This window comes from Orcinus orca, chromosome 19 (assembly GCF_937001465.1).
Source record: "Orcinus orca chromosome 19, mOrcOrc1.1, whole genome shotgun sequence".
NCBI classification, from domain to species: domain Eukaryota; kingdom Metazoa; phylum Chordata; class Mammalia; order Artiodactyla; family Delphinidae; genus Orcinus; species Orcinus orca.
In genome coordinates, this window is record NC_064577.1 from 13,632,579 (window position 1) to 13,654,977 (window position 22,399).

Genomic DNA, 22,399 nt, shown 5'->3' on the forward strand with positions numbered 1-22,399 from the left:
CAAGAACGGGAAAAGGAATAAGATTCTGTATCTGTGGCAAGATTCTGTATCTTGGGAGCATGGGATTCCATATTTCCGCTCCCACCCATGCTGAGCCAGGTCTTAATTAAAGTTGTGCAGTAGAACCCTGCATTAGTCCTGGTAGAAAGGGAAGGGCAGTTATAAGGGATGAGGGGCCTTCATAGGAAATAGTTACTTAACCACACCCCAGGGATAAGTTTATTAGACAACCTCCAGCTTGCTTGGCAGTCTGGAGATGGAAAAGAAGGGTCAAAACGCACCTTTTTGTGTGCCAGATTTCACTCTGTGAACTAGCCATCCTTACTTAGGAGCGAAAGAACATTTTTAAAAAAATGACTCAGATCTTTTGCACCCAGATGGTTGGAAAATGGCCAAGGAAAACCAGATGCCCCAGCAGGTCTAAACCCACCGTCATGCAAAGTCTGCCTTCTTTTCACAGAAGGTAGACGTGGCGAGAGTGAAAAACATGCCATATTTAGAAAACTGGACTTGGCGACCAGTAATTTCACGAAAAGCCTTTCAGTTCTCATCAACATTCTGTCCTTTCTGTGCCCGAGTGCCTTTCCCTAAGTGTGTAGGCTTGGTCTCATGGTTCGTCAGTTATAGGTTCTCCTCCAGAGATTCAGTCTCGTTTCTGTAATTCTACTCTGGTTCTGTAGCTCCGGGCTCGGGGATGGGAATCTGGCCGTGAGAGGTGCCCGGGGGGCCCCGAAGGATGGAGTTGGGTCCAGCCTGCCCTCTCTGTGCTCCTACAGGTTCCACCAGTTCCTCCTTGTCCGATCACTGGCTCCTCCGGCTTGGGAGCAGTGATGGTAGCATGAGGGGCAGCCTGCTGTCCTGGAGCCCCACCCCCGGCCCTGCCCGGCCCCAGCTGCCTGGGCCTGCCTCCTGCACCAGGAGCCTCCCCAGCCAAGGAAAGGGTACGTTCGGTCACGTTGGTTAAACTCGCTGAGCTTGCTTTCATTCTCTGTAACGACCGTCACTCCTCAGCTTTATGAAGGTGCTAGCACTTCACGGCTCGGAGCGTACAGAGTCCCTTGGTACGAGAGGTTTATTGATTTCCCAAATCGGGGCTCTCAGGCCCTGGCCCGCCCCCTGCCCACTACCCTCTGTGCTCCCCGGAGCTGACCATCTAAAGGGGGCCGACAGCGCATCAACGAGTGAATGAATTTCATGACGGGGTGTAAAGCAGGGATGAGGGCAAGGAGGTGAATCATCAAGGGAAGAAGGTATCTAGGCCAGGGGTGGGGGAGAAGGGATGCAGAGGGCCCGTTAGGTAGGGCGGGCGGGGAAGGCCTTTCCGAGGAGGTGAGTTTGGAGCAGAGGCCTGAGTGCGAGTGAGTCCTGTAGTCTGGGCGTGCGCTCCGCACGGTCAGGGTGAGGGCTGTGAGGTGGGAGTGAGCGTGGGATGGGGGGTAGGGGGGTGCAGGAGAGACCAGAGCTGCGGCCAGAGTGACAGGAGGTAGTTGGGAGCGTGCCTTTGTCACATGGTACCAAGTCTGCATTGTATGCCAGTTGCGGGGGTGGGTGGGAGCTACTGGGAGATTTGAGCAGCAGGTCATCAATCTGATACTTTCGCAAAGCCTACTTCAGCTGCTGTGTGAATGCGTCACAGGAGGGGTAGGAAGCCAGAAGGCCAGCTGAGAGGTCCGGCTGTGGTTTTCCAGGCGAGAGCGGGTGGTGGCTTGGATTAGTGGGTGAGGTACGAGGTGGTCAGATCCAGGGTATATTTGAGGATAGAGCTAACGGGATTTGCTGGTTTGGGGTGTGAGGCAGAGAGGAACCAAGGAGGACTCTTTGCTTGGTGTCCACATAACTAGGTGACCAGTAGTAGTACAGGTGGGAAGGGCTTGGTTGGCTAGGATGCAGGGTCTATTTTAGAGGGAAATCCAATGTTTGACATGGTCGTTTTGAGACTCCGGTAAGACTTCTAAATCAAGATGATAGCTAAGGAGTGGAGAAAAATATTTGAGGGTCATCACCACACGGATGGACTTTAAAGCCACGGAGCTGGCTGAGCTCTCGTAGGGAAATTATACAGCTAGAAACAAATAAAGACCTAAGACCAACACTGGAGCTCTCCTACATCTAGAGGTTGAGCAAAGGCAGAGAGGACAGCACAGAAAACAGAGGAGTGGCCTGTGAAATAGGAAGAAAACTGGGCAAACATGGGTCACAGATGCAAAAAAGGGGAATCTTTCAAGGAGGAAGAAGCCAACTGTGTCACACACTGTTGAGAGGCTGAGTAGGATGAAGATGGGTAAGTGACCATCGGGCTGGAAGGTCACCAGTGACTTGCCAAGAGCATCTATCACGGTTTGGAAAGAATGGAAGCTGTCAGTAACAGGTGGAAAAGAGCCTGGGTTAAAGAATTGACGGTGGATATGGGTTCCATCAAAGACTGTGATTAAAGAGGCAGTAGCTGCAGAGGAATGTGGGCTGCCAGCACTTTGGGGTTTTCTTTGCCAAATGAGAACTCATGGAGCATGTTAGCATTCAGATGGTCCCGACTAGAGGGAAAATGTGATGATCATGCAGGAGGCAGAGGCAATAACTACAGAAACACACGTTTTCAGAAAAGCACACGTGTGTCTGTCCGTCCGTCTGTGCCTCTTTAGCCTCCGTGTTCCTTCCATCAGAAGGTGGCAGCACATTCTAATTACTTTTAGTTTCCGTGTTTCCTATTAGCACCTGATTTGGTTTTATAAATAAAAAAACTTTAATCGAAGTACCACGTATATACAGTAAAGTGTACTGATCACAAGTGTACATCTGATGAATTATCATACAACATACCCATGTAACTATCGCTGAGATTAAGCAATAGAAAGTTCTAGGTCATCTCTACCTCCCCCGACCCCAACCCCGTATCCTTCTCAATCTTTACTGTTTCCCTCCTTTCCAGCAGGAAGTATTATTCTGACTTCTAACACATTGATTAGTTTTGCCTCGTTCGAAACTTTATGTAAATGCAGTCACCCATTCTTTTTTTTTTTTTTTGGTACGCGGGCCTCTCACCGCTGTGGCCCCTCCCGCCGCGGAGCACAGGCCCCGGACGCACAGGCTCAGCGGCCATGGCTCACGGGCCCAGCCGCTCCGCGGCATGTGGGATCTTCCCGGACCGGGGCACGAACCCGCGTCCCCTGCATCAGCAGGCGGACTCTCAACCACTGCGCCACCAGGGAAGCCCACACATTCTTTTTTCTTTGACTTCTTTTGTTCAACATTATATTGGTGAGACGTATATTTGTGGTATGTATCAATGCCTTTTTCATTTTATTCCATTTATCAGAAACAAAAAAACAGGGCTTCCCTGGTGGCGCAGTGGTTGGGAGTCCACCTGCCGATGCAGGGGACGCGGGTTCGTGCCCCGGTCCGCGAAGATCCCACGTGCCGCGGAGCGGCTGGGCCCGTGAGCCATGGCCGCTGAGCCTGCGCGTCCGGGGCCTGTGCTCCGCGGCGGGAGGGGCCACAGCGGTGACAGGCCCGCGTACCGCAAAAACAAACAAACAAAAAACACAAACCAACCCAAAATAACTCAGACACATAAAGTTTGTTACCGAGTCTAAGCTTGTACTGCTCACCGCATGACAGGCCAATAGATCAAGAGACCATAGTGTTGGCGCAAGGAATAGCGACTTTATTTGTTAAGCCAGCAGGCCGAGAAGATGGTGGGTTCGTGCCGCAAAGAACCATCTACCCAAGGTAGAAATCAAGCTTTCCTTATACTAAAAGGGGAGGGGGTGTGGCTGGTCCTTGCACACTTCTCAGGGCAGGAATCCTTTGTTCTTGCAGCTGCCCAGGTAGGTCTGGTCACAATGTTCCTATAAACCTCCAACAAGAGAATTGTTATTTTCTGTTCTGCAACTTTTTATCTCTACGTGAATGGGAAATTGTTATACCTTTAAAGGTCAGCGCCTTGAAAATGGGCTATATTTCAGGCTCTAGGCAACATTCTTTTACAAAAGGTGCAGAGCCAGCGTGACTGAGATAGGCAACAGAGCATAAGGGTTACAGCTAAAGAAATAGATCCAACATGGAGTCATGTTTGTTCTCTGTTACAGGTTCTGTGCACGGCAAGTTTAATTGTACATATCAGAGAGAGAGAGAAAGAGAGCTTGTTGTCTATTGACTGTTGACCATTGTCAATAAAAAAGCAAAAGCAGGCATTTGGAAAAGAAATCATGATGGGTAGGGTGGGGAGAACCACCTTATGTGCGAGGGGTTCACGGATGGGCTGGATTTGATCTCAGAGGCTGACCTGGAGAAGTTTGGCTTGATCGTCAGGGGAAGCACTTTGAGTCATTAGAGATTTCCAGATTCTTGAGTTATTTGTGGATTCTCCAAAAATCTACACACGTTTTGTGGTGAAGACACGTGACGGACTGTCTTTGGGAAACGTCTGCTGGTGTCCTTTTGCACCCTGATGGGGTGCTCCACTTCCCTAATCAAAACCTCCCACACTGTAGGAATAGATTACATTTTGCTTATTTATTCCATTGTGGTTGGATATTGGGGTTGTTTCCGTTTGGGGCTATTACTAGTAGTACGGCTGTGACCATTTTTGTTCATGCCTTTCTGTTGTACGTACGTCTGCATTTCTGTTGGCTGTTTACCTGGGAGTGAAATTGTTGGGGTGTTTGTGTGTTTATTTGTCAGCTACTTATTCCTTTACACTTTAAGTTACTGTTCTATCAAAGTAGCTAACACAGTTCCTGGTGTGTCCCAGGCTCTTGTTACATATTTGAGAGGGAATAAATACGATGATAGAATTTCTTTTTTATAAATTTATTTATTTATTTATTTTTGGCTGCGTTGGATCTTCATTGCTACGGGCGGGCTTTCTCTAGTTGCGGCGAGCGAGGGCTACTTTTCGTTGCGGTGCGTGGGCTTCTCACTGCGGTGGCTTCTCTTGTTGCGGAGCACGGGCTCTAGTCACGTGGGCTTCAGTAGTTGTGGCATGCAGGCTCTAGAGCACAGGCTCAGTAGTTGTGGCGCCCAGGCTTAGTTGCTCCACGGCATGTGAGATCTTCCCAGACCAGGGCTTGAACCCGTGTTCCCTGCATTGGCAGGCAGATTCTTAACCACTGCGCCACCAGGGAACTCCCCTGATGATAGAATTTTAAAGCGGCAGGTGGTTTTAGATTGTCATGGACTCCAACCCTCTGGTTATTATGGTTTATGTATCAAATTTTGGTGAATTATTCCTCCACGTTCAGCATTTTGGCTACCCATATCTCACTATTAGACAGAAGGCTGATTGCACCACTGCCCCCTGCAAATCACAGCGGTCTGGTTTCCTTAGAATCCGCTCTGTGTTGGCGTACTATTTCATGCATTATATTCTGACTCACCCTGTCTGGGCGTTTCTTTTCCCTTCACATTTTTATGACTGCACATTTAGGGTAGTGTCTGGTGAACAAAAAAAGGCATTCCTTCCCCAGCTTGTCCATCCCCCATCAGCGTGAGCCACTGACAAGCTCATAAATTCATCCCAGTTCTGTCCAGAGGCGTAGGACCTTGGGCCATTTCTCAGTTCTCCCAAGAAGAAATGTGTTTCACACCCCTTAAGGAGGCAACTTCAAAAGATGGCCAACTTTTCAGCAGGGTACTCAGACAGGCGTCAGGCATAGCTCCAGAAAACTCCCCAGAGAGACAGAGAGGGCTGGGATGGGAGGAGAAGTAATATTGCAGAATAACTGTCCTCCAGACCCTTGCAGGCATGTTACTTATCTCACCTACTCATTCAGAACTCTGGGAGAGGTGAAATGATAGCCCTTTTACCAAGGAGAAAGCTGAGCCCCGGACGTAACGACGTAACCAGTCACAAGCTCACCTGGGAAGTAACCGGGCTGCACATAGACCCGCTCCCTCCGGCTGCCAGAGTCCTGGCTCTGTGGCTCTTAGCTTTTGCACAGCAAAGGAAACCATAAACAAGACCAAAAGACAACCCTCAGAATGGGAGAAAGTATTTGCAAATGAAGCAACTGACAAAGGATTAATCTCCAAAATATACAAGCAGCTCATGCAGCTCAATAACAGAAAAACAAACAACCCAATCCAAAAATGGTCAGAAGACCTAAATAGACCTTTCTCCAAAGAAGATATACAGACTGCCAACAAACACATGAAAGAATGCTCAACATCATTAATCATTAGAGAAATGCAAATCAAAACTACAATGAGGTATCATCTCACACCAGTCAGAATGGCCATCATCAAAAAATCTAGAAACAATAAATGCTGGAGAGGGTGTGGAGAAAAGGGAACCCTCTTGCACTGCTGGTGGGAATGTGAATTGATACAGCCAATATGGAGAACAGTATGGAGGTTCCTTAAAAAACTACAAATAGAACTACCATACGACCCAGGAATCCCACTACTGGGCATATACCCTGAGAAAACCATAATTCGAAAAGAGTCATGTACCAAAATGTTCATTGCAGCTCTATTTACAATAGCCAGGAGATGGAAACAACCTAAGTGTCTATCATTGGATGAATGGATAAAGAAGATGTGGCACATATATACAATGGAATATTACTCAGCCATAAAAAGAAACGAAACTGAGTTATTGTAGTGAGGTGGATGGACCTAGAGTCTGTCATACAGAGTGAAGTAAGTCAGAAAGAGAAAGACAAATACCGTATGCTAACACATATATATGGAATCTAAGAAAAAAAATGTCATGAAGAACCTAGGGGTAAGACGGGAATAAAGACACAGACCTACTAGAGAATGGACTTGAGGATACGGGGAGGGGGAAGGGTAAGCTGGGACAAAGTGAGAGAGTGGCATGGACATATATACACTACCAAACGTAAAATAGACAGCTAGTGGGAAGCAGCCGCATAGCACAGGGAGATCAGCTCGGTGCTTTGTGACCACCTAGAGGGGTGGGATAAGGAGGGTGGGAGGAAGACGCAAGAAGGAGGGGATATGGGGATGTATGTATGCATATAGCTGATTCACTTTGTTATAAAGCAGAAACTAACACACCATTGTAAAGCAATTATACTCCAATAAAGATGTTAAAAAAAAATTCCAAATTCAAGGCTATTCCTTTTGGACACTGCCAGAGCCTCCCTTCCAAAGGGAGCATTCCCTCTTGGAGTCTGAATATAATGGTGATAGATTTGAAACCTGTTTGAGAAGCTCTGAGATGGTTGAAAATCCAGCTTTATTTTGCTGTTAATACTAAGCCCGGGGCCAGATCAAAATCCAGCACATAGGCTTTCAACAGTGATTGGTACTAATTCCTCTCCCCACGAGTATGTGGGAGACTTTTTTTTACTGTCAAAATGAGTAGAGGGCATGATTGGCATTTAGTCCCCAGGGGGCAGGGATGCTAAATGTCTTGCAATGCCCAGGGATGGTACCATGTGGTACAGACCTGTCCTTCCCAAAGCCAGCAGTCCCCTGTAGAGAAACACCGATAGCTTGGCACCTTCATCCTTCTGGTAGCTCTGGTTATGGGGACCTCATAATAACGAAGGTATTTTAAAACAAAAATAAACAGATCCAAGTTTTGTGGGGTATGCAACTTAAGTAATTGGGGATGGGTATTGGGAGAGGCTCCATAAGAAAAAGGACAAAGAAATACCTTACTTTTTCAATTGTTATAAAAACATGACCATGTGAAACAATTGCTAAAGTCCTTTGCAGAGGAGGAGCCCTGAGACTAAAGCGTTTCGGTGTCAGTGCTCCTGATGGTAAATTTCCTCTATGGCTTTATTGAGCCTCCAAGGTTTTGTTTTTCTTTTTCAGTGCTTTCCAAATAGTATGTTGTTTCAGTTTTGATTTCCTCTTTGATCTACAGGTTATCTGGGTGTCAAGTATTTAAGAGGTTTTGGTCACCCTTTTATTCTTTATGTCTAATTTTATGGACTGTGATCCAAAAATGTGGTTTTCAAAAATGATTCCCTTTTTGTGATAAGTAACTGCGTGATGGTTATTTTGTCAGTGTTCTGTGTATACACAAAATAAGGTACATTGTCTTCTGAGGAATGTGAGCTTTATTAAATTAGGTGGGTTGATTGTTGCATTCCATTTCCCTATGTCTTTTTGTTTTTTAATTGATGTACAGTTGATTTATAATGTTGTGTTAGTTTCTGGTGTACAGCAGAGTGATTCAGTTTTAAATATACATATATATATGTTCTTTTTTATATTCTTTTCCATTATTGAATATAGAATAAGATACTGAATATAGTTCCCTGTGCTATAAAGTAGGACCTTGTTGTTTATTTTATATATAGTAGTTTGTATCTGCTAATCCCAAACTCCTAATTTATCCCTCCCCTACCCCCTTTCCCCTTTGGTAACCATAAGTTTGCATTGTCTGTCTGTGAGTCTGTTCCTGTTTTGTAAATAAGTTCATTTGTGTCATATTTTAGATTTCACATATAAGTGATATCATATGATAGTTGTCTTTGTCTGACTTACTTCACTTAGTATGATAATCTCTAGGTGCATCCATGTTGCTGCAAATGGCATTATTTCATTCTTTTTTATGACTGAGTGGTATTCTATTGTATATATGTACCACATCTTCTTTATCCATTCATCCGTCGATGGACATTTAGGTTGTTTCCATGTCTTGACTATTGTAAATAGGGCAGCTGTGAACATAAGGATGCATGTATCTTTTCAAATTAGCTTTTACTCAGGGTATATGCCCAGGAGTGGAATTGCTGGATGATATGGTAGTTCTGTTTTTAGTTTTTAAGGGAACCTCCATACTGTTCTCCGTAGTGGCTGCACCAATTTACATTCCCACCAACAGTGAAGGAGGGTTCCGTTTTCTCCACACCCTCTCCAGCATTTATTAACTTTTTAACGATGGCCATTCTCACCAGCGTGAGGTGAGAATGTAGTTTTGATTTGCATTTCTCTGATAATTAGCGATGTTGAGCATCTTTTTTTTTTTTTTTTTTTTTGCGGTATGCGGGCCTCTCACCGCTGTGGCCTCTCCCTTTGCGGAGCACAGGCTCCGGGCGCACAGGCTCAGGGGTCATGGCTTACAGGCCCAGCCGCTCCGCGGCATGTGGGATCTTCCCAGACCGGGGCACGAACCCGTGTCCCCTGCATCGGCAGGCGGACTCTCAACCACTGCACCACCAGGGAAGCCCTGCTTAATGCTTTTAATCATAAATTCTACTTTGTTTGAGATGCATAATTCCACCCCTTCTTTCTTTCTTCTTGCTTGCATTTGCCTGGTGTCATTTTGCCCTTCTCTTTTACTTTATAAACCTCTCTTTTTGAGTTAGTTTTAAGTGGTTTCTGAGAAACAGTATGTTGCTGTGTTTTGTTTTGTTTTTTAAATGTAAAAAATTCAAAGCCTGTCTTACAAGGGAAACTTCAGTCCATTCATACTTAAAATCAACTACCAAACTTGATTTCATGTCATTTTATATTTTTTTGTACATTTTCTCAGAGACTTTTTTTTTATTTAAGTAAAGTTGATTTACGGTATCGTGTTAGTTTCAGGTATACACAGCACAGTGATTCAGTTATATATATATATATTCTTTTTTTAAAAAATAAATTTATTTATTTATTTTTGGTTGCTTTGGGTCTTCATTGCTGCGGGTGGGTTTTCTCTAGTTGCGGCGAGCGGGGGCTACTCTTCGTTGCAGTGCGTGGGCTTCTCTTGTTGCAGAGCACGAGCTCTAGGCACGGGGGCTTCAGTAGTTGTGGCACATGGGCTCAGTAGTTGTGGCTCTTGGGCTGTAGAGCCCAGGCTCAGTAGTTGTGATGCACGGGCTTAGCTGCTCTGCGGCATATGGGATCTTCCTGGACCAGGGCTCGAACCTGTGTCCCCTACATTGGCAGGCGGATTCTTAACCGCTGCGCCACCAGGTAAGTCCTATATATATACATATATATATATATATATATATATATTCTTCTTTGGATTCTTTTCCCTTATAGGTTATTACAAAATATTGATATAGCTCCCTGTGCTATACAGTAGGGCCTTGTTGGTTATCTATTTGATATATAGTAGTGTATATACATTCATTTCATTAAAAAAATATTTCTATCACCGATTCTTTTTTCTTATTTTTACTGATGTGATCATGTTGCTGTGTGTTCCCTTTTTTCCCGTGGTTCAGCGGGAAGTGCTATTCTTTCCCATCTTGTTAATTCTTACCTCATGCTTCCCTATATTTAAAATCAAAGGCATTTTCCAGTTATCATATGGATACGAGAAGCCTGCTGTTTCCTGCGAGTCATTCTGTTTCATCACTGCCTTTTCTCTTTTCCCTGATGAGACCTCTTAATGCTTCCGTGTCATTCCCCCCAGATGAGAGCTTTGAGACGCTTTCCCAGGCTCTCTCTGGTCTGTTTCAACAGCACCCCCTCGTCAGTCCCCAGTTCTTAGATTTTGCTGAGATGGTTTCCAACTCTGTTCCAGACTGTAATCAGAATTACTCTTGCTGTCCCTTTCCTGTCCCAAACACACCAACTTAACTTCATGTAACACATCCTAAGACCACCTGTCCCCTGCGAGGATGGATGGTACACGATTGCACTGGACACCGCTGTCTGTCTTCTTTTCATCACCTTCTATCTTCAGGTCTCGGTGCTGATTTTTAGTGTTTGGTCAGAATTCTTTTCAGGTATGCATAACATGCTCTTCCTCTGCAGAGCCAGAAATATTTTCTTTTCCCGGGGAGTGAATGGCAGATTGACTGGTGAAGGGCTCTTGGGTTGCAGTCCTTTTCTTTCGGGCATCTGTGGATGTTTTCCCACGGCCTACGAGGCCCCAGGGTTGCAGGTGAGAAGTTCTTCTTTTTCACATGAGAGTCACTTGTTCTTTCTGGCTAGAAGCTTTTAAAATTCTGTCTTTGACCTTGGAGTTTAGAAATTCTCCCAGAATATCCCTGGGTCTGTGTTTTTTCCTCAAACCTGCCTGGGACTTGTGGAGGCCTCTCCTTCTACAGATGCAGACTTTTCTTTAGGGAAATGCTGTTTTTGTTTAATTATTGTCTTGCCTGCTTTTCAGATCCCTATTATTTGCCTCTTGGGTCTCCTAGATCTGTCCTCCAAGTCTCTTAGCTTTTCCCTGTGATTTTCTATCGCTTTGTCATTTTGCTCTATGGCATGAAACGTTGCTTTCACAATTATAAAATTTGTGAAATTTACCAAATGTCATAAATTTCAAGATTGCTTCAGGCCACTAATTTGAGTCTTAACAGTGACCCTGCCTGCCTTCAGTTCATTTACTGAATTTTAAAACCTGGAAGTCACATTCTTCAGTCTCCTGTTGTTCTGCACTTGAATCTCCTTGACAGTTTTATTTTGTCTCTTTTTCTTTAACGGCTCGAAAGGGCCTGTTCTGATGGTTCCGTTCATTCTTTTTTTTTTTTTAAACAGAGAACAGGAGTATTTATTTTTAAATTTATTTATTAATTTATTCATTTTTGCTGTGTTGCGTCTTCGTTTCTGTGCGAGGGCTTTCTCTAGTTGTGGCAAGCGGGAGCCACTCTTCATCGCAGTGCATGGGCGTCTCACTATCGCAGCCTCTCTTGTTGTGGAGCACAGGCTCCAGACGCGCAGGCTCAGTAGTTGTGGCTCACGGGCCTAGTTGCTCTGCGGCATGTGGGATCCTCCCAGACCAGGGCTCGAACCCATGTCCCCTGCATTAGCAGGCAGATTGTCGACCACTGCACCACCAGGGAAGCCCCTGGTTCTGTTTATTCTTATTCTCTGACTGCCAGACCCCCTTAGGTGTGTTTTTATTTTTCTGTTTCTGCCTGTCGGGGCTTCCTTCCACCCTCTCCTGAGTGGCCGTGGTTCTTGGAATGATGGACGGGGCAGTGGCCTTGGCTCCTGAGACAACCTTTCCCCTCGCCAGCCTTGTCCTGCCAGCTCAGTCACAGAAGTGGACAAGGCTCAGCTGTTCTGTGCCGCTTCTCCTCACTTTCTGGGGGACCCGAGAAAAGTTTAGGGGTCAAGCTTGCCCAGGTTGCACTGTGCAACCAGAGACAGAGATGTCTGCAAATACAGGTTAGGGCTTAGAAAATGAAGGCCCCTAGTTAGGGCCCTTTTCTCCCTTGGTTACAGCCCTGGAGGCCTCTTTGCTGCTTCCCTGACCTGCCGAGCTTGCCTGTGCCTCAGGGCCTTTGCACTTGCTGCTCCCTCTGCCTGGAACCTGTTATCCCCAGATCTCCACGCAGCTTCCTCCCTTCTGTCAGGTCTCTCCTCACTGAGGACCCTCTATTTCCCCCTTACCCTGTCTTCTTCTTCATCCTAGCTCTTATCTCTACATCCCATGGGATGTATTTTTGCTTTTTTGTCAAGCCCAATAAGGAATAGGCACATTGTACTTTATCCATAGCTGTATCCCCAGCACTGCAGACAGTCCTTGGCACCCAGTAGGCTCTCATTAAATATTTATTGAGTGCATAAGTCGGGGACACCCTTGACGGGACGAGGAAAAGTCTTGTCCTGTTGCAGGTGGGCTGAGGATGGTGAGAAGAGCCCCCACCCCCTGCTCACAGCACACATAGTGAGGCCGGGTCGGTGACCGATTTCATTAGCCCAGGAGAAAAAGTCACAGAGGAGCAGATGTGGCATTTCCCAGCGCAGCGTCCACCGGCTCCAGGGCCCCTGTGTGGTGGGGTCTGGCTCCCAGGCTGCCCCGGAGCCATCTGTGTGAGCAGGGCTCTGGGGGACCCGGGAAGCTCCTGTGTATGCCCTGGGGCTTATACAACCTCAGGAAGCACTTAACCATTCATGTCCCCAATGTGGCTTCAGCTTCTAGGCCCTTCCTGGTTCTCAAGCCAGACTCGGGGTGAGCAAGGCCACGGATTCCATGGTGGGAAAGGAAGCATAGCTCAGGGGTCTCTGAACTCCACCTCTGCCTCTAGCTCCCAGCATCCCTGGAGGTCTGGCTCCCCAGGGGAAGGGCTTACCATCCCCCCCCCCCCCAGAAGCCAGGTACTCGGTGAACAGTAAGTGCTGCGTCTGCTTGGGTGCTTTCCCATTCATTTCTCCTCGTAGCCAAAGCGCTCGCTCCCTCTCAGATCCAACAAACAGCATGAAATAAAATCATGATGGCCAAGGTGCTTTCTCACTGCATCTTGCGCAAGAGGAGCTGGGCGCTGCTGGGCACCTGTGTTTCCCGTGACATGAGCTGCCGCCCGGTGCTGGGTGCCCGGGGAGAAGGATGGAGAGCGGGTTAAGGCCGTGGCCAAGCCACCTGCCAGCTGCCCGGGCTGCAGGCTGGGCCTCCCGTTCTGAAAGGCTGAACGTCACCGCTTTGTGACTCCTAACACAAAGCTGCTCTTTTTCTGCCCTTCCCAGGGCTGTGGACCAGGAACAAAACCTTCCCACGTGTCTCAGCCCCCAGAACGGTTTTTTTTTTTTTTTCTTTTCCTTCCAAGGTGTGGGAATTTAATGATGGAGCAACGACGTCAGTTGGGACTGGAATTACAAAGTGTTTGGGGTGAGATTGTGTCTGTGGATGGCTAATCTGAAGAAGTACTTTAAAGAAAAAGAAAAATACCGAAGATTATCTGTGAAAAACCTGAAAGGCAAGATCCTCGGAACCTCAGAAATGCTATCAGATGCCTCGTGGAGCTGATGGGCCTTCCACGCCCTCGCCTCCTTGGCACCTCTACTGGCTGACGTCTGTGCGCTTTCCCTGCTGGCGCCTTGGGGACCCCTTGTACCTGCTCCTTTGACCTCCTGAGCCCCCCGCCTGTGCCTCCGAGGACCCCGGTCCCTCTCCATACAGCTCAGAGGTTGGCTTTGGTGGCTGTGGTCCTGGCTCGTTTTGGAAGCTGACACGTGCTCCGTGATGAGAGTGGAGAGGCTGGTGCCCTTGACCCAGGCTGACTGTCCTTGTGCCACGTGGGATTCAGCTGAAGATTTCTTTCTCAGTGGTGGCAGGCATCTCATAAATCAAGTGTCTTAATGGTACAATGGCCAATGACTTTTTAACTTTTTTTTTTCTTTTTAATTGTGTCAAAATACACATAACAGAGAATTCCCTGCCGGTCCAGTGGTTAGCACTCTGCTCTTTCATTGCTGAGGTTCCCGGGTTCGATCCCTGGTCGGGGAACTAAGATCCCACAAGCCAGGGGAGAAAAAAAAAAACACCCCAAAACACATACCAGACTTTGTTTGCCATCTTAACCATCTTTAAGTGTACAGTTCAGTTGTATGAAGTACATTCACGTTGTCGTGTGGCCTGTAACCACCACCATCCCTGTAACTCTTTTCATCTGTAAATCTGGAACGCTATACCTGTTAAACACCAACTCCCTATTCCCTCCTTCCCCAGCCACCTTTATACTTTCTGTCTCTCTGATTTTAGCTGCTCAGAATACTTCACGGAGTGGAATCATATAGTATGTGTCTTTTTGGTGACTGACTATTTGGGGTCCCTTGAGATTCCATATGAATTTTAGGATGGGTTTTTCTGTTTCTGTTCAAAACCTCACGGCGATTTTCATAGGGATTGCATCGAATCCATAGATCGCTTTGGGTAATATTGGCATTTTAACAATATTAAATCTTCCGATCCAGGAACACAGGATGTGCTTCCATTTATTTACGTCATCTTTCGCTTCTTTTGGCAATGTTTTCTAGTTTTCAGTGTACAAGTCACCTCCTTGGTTAAGTTAATGCCTAAGTATTTTATTCTTTTTGATGCTATTGTAAATAGAATTTTTGGGGGTAACTGATTGACTGTGTCTTAAAAAAAAATACACAACCTGGGTATATGTCTGTTCCCTTTAGAAATGTTGAAATTGAGGAAAGAATTGAGAAGAAAATCAGAAATACACGGCACCCCCATGGTTCCCTCTACACCTTCTCATTTTATTTATTTAAGTATGGAGTATTTATTTCTCCATACTTCTTTGTATGTTTACACATGCACGCGTCATGCATATACACACACATCTACACATATACGTGTGTATATATTTTTGCAAGTTGGATTACTCTGTGTTTTTCTAGACTCTATTTCGCCCTTAGCAATATAGATCAAAAACATCTTTCTAACTATATACAGATGTTGCAAAACACACAATGGAGGTATAGCTGGCAGTTCTGAGAGAATTAAACACACAATACTTTTCTTTTTCTCTTCTTTTCTTTTTCTTATTTTGAGCCCAAGGTAGAATATCTGAGACTTGTGCACTGGATAAGTACAAGCACCTAATTTGACCTGAAAAAGCAGGGACTTTTGCTGAGCGTTCTGTTTCACGGCCATATATAAAGATGAATGAAAATGGTGTTAAATCTTAGGCTAGCTGCCTCAGAGACTGAGTATTCTCGGGAGTCTGCACTGCCTGGCATGCAGCTACCTTCGTTGGCACTGGCTTGCCCTGTGGCTTCACATATATAAATGGGTTCCGTGGAACAGTGGGTACAAACAGTGTTGCTCCCGAGGGCAGGAACCATAACGTCTTGTTCACTGCTGTGTCTCCAGCACCCAGGACAGTGCCTGATCCCTCAGAGGTGCATGGTCAGTGCTTGTTAGACAGACTGGCCTTGCAGCTACTCTTAACTGCGGCCGGAGGGATACTAGGGCACTGATGCTCTTGGTGTCTCTTTCAGGAGGCTTGGAGTCCAGGCCTTTGGCACGGGGTGTCCAAGGCCGCAGCATCAGCATGAAGGTGCCCACCCCTTCCCGAGCCAAGCAGGGGACCTTCAAGACCATGCCCCTCCGGTGGTCTTTTGGCTCCAGGGAGAAACCCCTGGGTGCCTCCGTCGAGCTGGTAGAGTACTTGGAGTCCAGACGGAGACCTCGGTCCACGAGCCAGTCCATCGTGCCGCTGCTGACGGGCACTGCTGGTGGGGATGAGAAGTCAGACGCCACCCTCTCTGCTAAGGGTGAAGATAGTGGGCGAGCCGGCGACAGAGTGCTGGCCGAAGCGCCCTGCCCCTCGGGCCACCCCGGCCGCTGCACGGTCCCTGGCAACTCAGATGGCCCGAATGCAGCAAGGAACCTCAAGGAGAACGCAAGTCAGGATATCAGGCTGCCCAGACAGTGTGACCTGCCCCTCACAGCGATGTCCTCAATGGACGGCGGGAAACGAGCCCGGCCGGAGGGCCAAAGGACCACAAGCTGTAAGGGAAGTGGCCTGGCGGGGAGCAGTGGCCAAACACCCTCCCCCAAGAAGGCTCCCAGCGCTGCGACATTATCTAGGAACAGTGCAGACATTTGCCCAAATACCTTTGGCAAGATGAGGGCTAACGTGGAGAGAAGGGACCCCGCAACAGACAGATTCCCACAGGGAACCCTCCCCTTTCTGAGGTCTGTGTTTTGGAAGAGGGAGAGCAGGAAGAGTGACAGGGCAGAGGTGGTGAGTGGCAGGCAGAGCCCAGCTGTGAATGAGCGGGCCCGGGGCTCGTCTCCATCCCTCAGGATTCGAGAGAGCCTGGCCAGGGGCCCCGCCAGCCCCCTGGAGAGGGACGTCCGGTCAGCGCCCAGCTCTCTGCGCCTCCCTCGCAAGGCCGGCAGGCTCCCGAGGGCCACTGCCCTTGGCACGTCACAGAGGAGTGTCCCCGGGGAGCAGACTTCTTTCGGCACCTTGCCAAAGGTGAAGTACCACACACTCTCCTTAGGTCGGAAGAAAACGTTGCCCGAGTCCAGCTTCTGACGGTGTGTGTTCCAGTGACGTGTGGAGCTGGCATCCTCGTTGACTCTGCACTGAGCTGCACCTGTAGGCAGCCTGTGTTGAGAGTGGGATTTGGGGAAGACAGTTGTCTTGTGACCCCTGAAAATAAAAATGTTTTGGTCTCCGCATCTAGATTTCCAACACCTAACTCCAAAAATACCTTGTTGGCTGCCTTTATGCCACCAGACCACAAGAGGGCTTTAGTGGGTCAGCATAACCATTTCGAGGCAAGAACTGCTGTTTTGTTTAAATTTCAGGGCCTGAGTACTTTTACTAAGGAGTGATCGGATGTGGGCAAAACATAGAGCATAACTCTGTGAGGAAGCCTCGTTAATAAGAATCTTCAGTATCAAATCAAATATTGTTATTGGTTTCTCCTATTTAAACTTTTTTTTTGGGAAATAGCGGACTTAACAGGAACATCTTCTTTTCCTCTTGACGCTTCTGGGGGATAAAGCATTAAGGATGCCAAAAAAAAAAAAAAAGGGATAGCGACCCTAAAGCAGGATTCTAGGATATGAGGTGGGAGAGAAATGATTCCGATCTTAGGAAAGTATTTAATATATAACAAAATAATTGTATTAAAAGTTTTTCAAGGTATTTAAAAAAGATAACTATTTTGATACTGGGAAAAAAGGAAGTTCTTTTTTTTTAAAAAAATTAACTATGGGATCTATGTACAATTTTAATAAAAGCTCATCTGTGGAACATGCAAATGACTGTCTGAATTATTCACGTTGGACAAATGATCTTGTTTTGTTTCTGCTGCATAAACTTAGCTCATTGCTTTTTTTTTTTTTTACCATTTAACCATTTTTTAACATTGGAGTATAGCTGATTTACAGTGTCATGTTAGTTTCAGGTGTACAGCCCAGTGATTCAGTTACGCAGATGGACAGGTGACAGACAGGTGGGTAGACAGATAGGTATATTCTTTTTTAGATTCTTTCCCCTTATAGGTTACTACAAAATGCTGAGTGTAGTTCCCGGTGTATACGGTAGGTCCTTGTTTGTTATCTAACCTCGTTGCTGTTGATATCAGAAAGCCATCGATTGAGTTGTCTCTGAGAATTTTAAGTACTTTTAATTAAAATGATTTGCTGTTCTCTAAGGAAGTAGAAGTCTCCCCAGGTCTCTCTCTGGAGGGCATGCACTTTCAAGGACTAGAGAGCCTGAGCCCGTCTCAACGGACCATCCCTTTGTTACCGACTAGGGTCCTTGGACTCCGTCATCAATAGAAGTTGATGAGAGGCCAGAGGAGGAGTTCAGGCAAGGCTTTATTGGGGCCCGTGCAGCAGCAGGAGGGAGCGAAAACAAGCAACAGGTGCCCCTGCTCACTCTCCGAGGAGGGTGGGCTGCTCCCTTAAATGGGGGAGGCTGGGGGCGGATCAGTGGGTCAGGCCAGAGCGACGGCTCGGGTGGTCTGCCCACCCGCTTGGTGATGCCGTGTGCAGGGGTCATGTGCAGGACCCTGCTTTTCCTCCCCGCCCCTCAGAAGTGGCAGTCGCGTTTTGGCCTTTTTGTATCTTTTGTTCATAATTTGCCCCAACTGCGCCTGCGTGCAGGTATTTTTAGTCTCTTATAGTTTCTTTGTATTCTGTTGCTAGAGGAGACGTTTGTCCAGGTGCAAGCCCTGCAGTAGAGGGTCCCGGGTCCCAGCCTGTCTCAGGTTGACTGTCCCCTGTTGCCTAGAGCTTTGCACACTTTTCAGTAGCTCTTCTAACAAATATCCCCTCACTTCTTACCAAACAGCTGCTAAGGCTGATCCCAGCCCTGGGGCGTGACAGGTGAGGTTACTGGTGAGTCTGTAGTTCAACAGTCCATTTTCTAGAAATACTTCCTTTCTGATAGGAACCATTTGTTTAAGACACCCGACTCCAAAAATTAAGTTTTTCCTCGTATACACGGCATGACTCATTGGTGTGTCTCTGCTACTGTTCTTTTCTTGAGGAAGAATGAGGTTCTTTTTTATTCCCCATGAAAAAGGCTACGTAATTTTGAGCAACAGTTCCAAGATAGAAGGAACCGAGATGACAGAAGGAGAAAGCAGGGGGACCTGCCACCTGACCCCAGAGGGCAATGTGTGTATCAGTAGACCCACGTGCTTGCATTTCAAAAGAAGTCCGTGTTTTCTTCAAGTCTTAACTCATGCTGGGGAAGACGTAGCTGTCCGTGCCCTCTTGGGGGATGGGAGTCTAGGAGTCCTCCTGCTGTATCTGGTTCTTTTTCCTCTGTTGACACTCATTTGTCATCTTTCACTCCCATGCTCTTCCTAAGCCCAGCCTCACTTTCTTTGTCCCCTAAGGCATTGGGTTGTGACTCCGATGTGCATCCCCAGGCTTCTCCCTTTCGAATACCCTTGGATATCATGAGCAGGTCCCAACTGTTAGCAGCTTTCTCTGTAATACACCACAGATTGGAGCATTTGCCCTAGGCTATGAATTTGGAGTAGAAAGAGGCAATTACACATAGACGCTGGTAGTTATATCTGCCATCCCACGTCTTCAACAAGGATGCCTGAAGTTCCTTGGTAACGCTTTCCCTGAGGTTGCTTCCCCGTCTACAGGGACCTGGTAGGGAAGGCTGGGAGAACACAGCATGGGAAAAGATTGGGTTAGATTTCTGCCCAGATTGGGGGCATGGTTCCAACCTTGACCGTGCATCTGAGTGTACGCTGTGGCCATCTGGTCAAGGGATGTTTCAGGAGGCAGCATGGCAGAAATACTTAGATGCTTTTCTCAAACTACAGAGCTGCTCTTGGACATGTGTAAATTGGAGTTTGAGGCAGGTTGAAAGCCATTGAGTCAGATACAAGCATGGCCAGCGATTGAGTTAGCTCAGCGTGGCAGAAATGGTCTCCCATCCTCCTCTGGAAGCCCAGGTACCCTGCCTGGACCTTTCCCTGCTCCTGAGGTCTGGACCCTGGTCTGGTGGTGATAACTCCCTCCTGACTCCCAGCGTGTCCTCCAGGTCTGGGACTACTTTGCTTTATCCTCCACTCCACTCTCTTCCACTAGCGGAAGGAGGGGTTTACAAGTCCAGAATCTTGGGCTGGGAAGTCATACTGGCCGTGTCAGAAGCTCCAAGGGCCAGAGGAGATCGAACATCTAGAGGAGAGGAGATCGTAATCCACACAAGTTACAGAATTACAGTTCTGGGAACAAACAGAGGTATATGCTAGCCCCATCCTGCTTTCCAGATCCCGTCAGCAGGACACCACCTGTCGTGAACAGACACAGGGATGGTGAGTTAACCAAGCTCCCGTGACTTGATTACATCTCTTACTGCAAAAGATAACATGTAATAGTTGCAGCTAACGAACGTTTCGATGGCACCTGCTGTGTGTGCAAAACACTTCTTCTAAGGTGCTTCCGATTTGTCCTCCGAAGTGTGAGAGGTTGGGTCGTTGCCCACCAACTCCTGTCCCCTGCTGGGTGAACAATGCCCCCCCAGGGACATTAACTCTTGTGCAATTCAAGGCTGCACCTACAAGGGTTGAAGGGACCCTCAGGCTTTAGAGAAAGCCCCCCAGGGCAGAGAAGTGGAGAGGTGAGCTGGATTGCTGTTGGCAGGTGTGGGAGCCTTCCATCATAGCTACCGCTGACACTGGGGACGGGGGTGGGGAGATGGGTCACAGGGCACCAAAAGCATCTGCTAAATCCTCCAGATTCCTCTACTGTTTATATACTTGGACATTTCCCTTTTGGGCAACAGAGCACCACCAAATCCAGACCAAACTTCCCCACTGTACCTCAGCCTTTGTAATGGAAACTCCTTGACTGACTTTGCAACCCAGAGTTCCCCCAATACCACTGTTGACCAGGGTACACCAGGAAGGTGGGGGTGATCTGACCCTACATTTGGAAACCTCACCCAGTTCTAAGACGAAAGGGACTGATAGGTTATTGGTCATCTTCAGCTGCAAGGGCTCCAGCCATCTCCACCCACGTCCCAGCTCTGCCATTGACCAGCTCTGTGATTTGGGCTTAATTACCTACCCAGCTTTCTGAGCCTGTTTTCTTCACCAGTAGAAATGGAACCATTAATATCGGTCTTGGAGGCTTGCTGGTAGCATTGCGTAAGGTGACGTGTTAAAGTTCCTCGTAAGGTAGCAGGTAGGTGGTAAATGCTCAGAAGTTCCCTTGTCTTCTCCAGAGATAAGTGTTTACAAAGAAAGGCTTGTTTTGCCCGTAAGTGTGTTCTCCCTTTCTTCTTGTAAGAGCATCTTTTTTTTAATTTTTTTTTAAAAATTATTTATTTATTTTTGGCTGTGTTGGGTCTTCATTGCTGCACGCGGGCTTTTCTCTAGTTGCGGCGAGTGGAGGCTACTCTTCGTTGTGGTGTGCGGGCTTCTCATTGCAGTGGCTTCTCTCATTGTGGAGCACGGGCTCTAGGCACACAGGCTTTAGTAGTTGCGGCACGCGGGCTCAGTAGTTGTGGCTCACGGGCTCTAGAGCACAGGCTCAGTAGTTGTGGCACACGAGCTTAGTTGCTCCGCGGCATGTGGGATCTTCCCAGACTAGGGATTGAACCCGTGTCCCCTGCATTGGCAGGCGGATTCTCAACCACTGTGCCACCGGGGAAGCCCGTTGTAAGAGCATCTTGATTTTCTCTTGGGAAATCACTCCCTCCCCACTCTGTCCATCAGACAGAGCTGCCCCACCTCTCCAGCCCTGGAATGGGCACGTGGCCCAGGCTTGAGCAATCAGACACACGTGGTGGTTTCAAGATGGCTACATGACGAGGTGGGTGTTGGAACTAGGCGGAAAGAGGAATCTTTTTCTATCTGGCTTCTCAGTCTATAGGATGTGAGCCTGGAGGTATTGGTGTCCATCTTGCCGTGAGGATGGGGAGAGCCTGTTGAGAATGAAGCCCACCCAGTAGAATATGTTGTTGAGAAATGGCAAAACAAAACAAAGAACAAACAAAACAAACAAAAACCCTGAATCCTGGTGGCATCCTTTGGACGCCTAGATCTAACTATACCTGAAACAGGACTTTCTAGTTACTTGGGTGAATCAGTGTTTGGTTCACTCTGTGGTCTGGGACGGTCACTGGCCTCTGAGGTCCAGTCCTTCTGTGTCCCAAGGGGCTAACCAACCGCCTTCAGGCTGCCCTCGTTCTGCCAAGAGTATCCCACAGAGCATGACCACCCTCATTTTTCTCATCGTGAAATGGATTTGTCGGCTGTTCCAGTGACTCAGGGTTGATGTGAAGACCAGATGGGATCTTGGAGGGGAATGCTCGTTGAAGATGATGAATTGCATGCAATTCTGTGGGCTTGTTACTGCTGTGCTGTGCTGGATTTCTGTTCCGAGGAGGAAGCTATAAAATAGGTTTGGAGCCACAGTGACACCTGGTGGCCATTCCTCTTATTGCATGATGCTTCCCCCCCCACCCCCCCGCAACTTAAATAAAATTTTCCATATGTTTCAGTCTAAGGGTTGTAGGTTTTCTCATTTGCTAGGCTGGTGAGATGCCCCATCCTGAGAGGGAAGCGGGCCTGTGTGGACACAGGGACATCCTAAAGGCAATAGGGGGTATCCAAAGGGAGACCAAAGTCCACGGACAGGAAATTCAACTTAAGGGAGCTTGGGGGGCCAGCCACTCAGTCCTGCTGTGGCTGCGTCCACCTGCAGGTCTCTGACCCTGTTTGGCTGCAGGGACAGCGGAGCAGACCCACTGACACGAAGGTCCTTCTTCCTGAGCCATCATTCAACGTGGCTTTTTTGGGG

General features: G+C 47.5%; 1 protein-coding gene across 2 annotated transcripts in view; it reads left to right on the plus strand.

The window, feature by feature from the left end:
* Positions 1-17,314, plus strand: part of USP43 (ubiquitin specific peptidase 43) — a 62,338-nt gene extending 45,024 nt beyond the window's left edge. For both annotated transcript variants that reach the window (XM_004266846.3, XM_004266847.3), the window contains exons 14-15: positions 777-941; positions 15,601-17,314. In XM_004266846.3, coding sequence (XP_004266894.1) covers positions 777-941; positions 15,601-16,646 — 1,211 coding nt within the window. In that variant the 3' untranslated portion in view covers positions 16,647-17,314. The remainder of the gene's footprint in view (positions 1-776; positions 942-15,600) is intronic.
* The last annotated feature ends 5,085 nt before the right edge of the window (positions 17,315-22,399 follow it).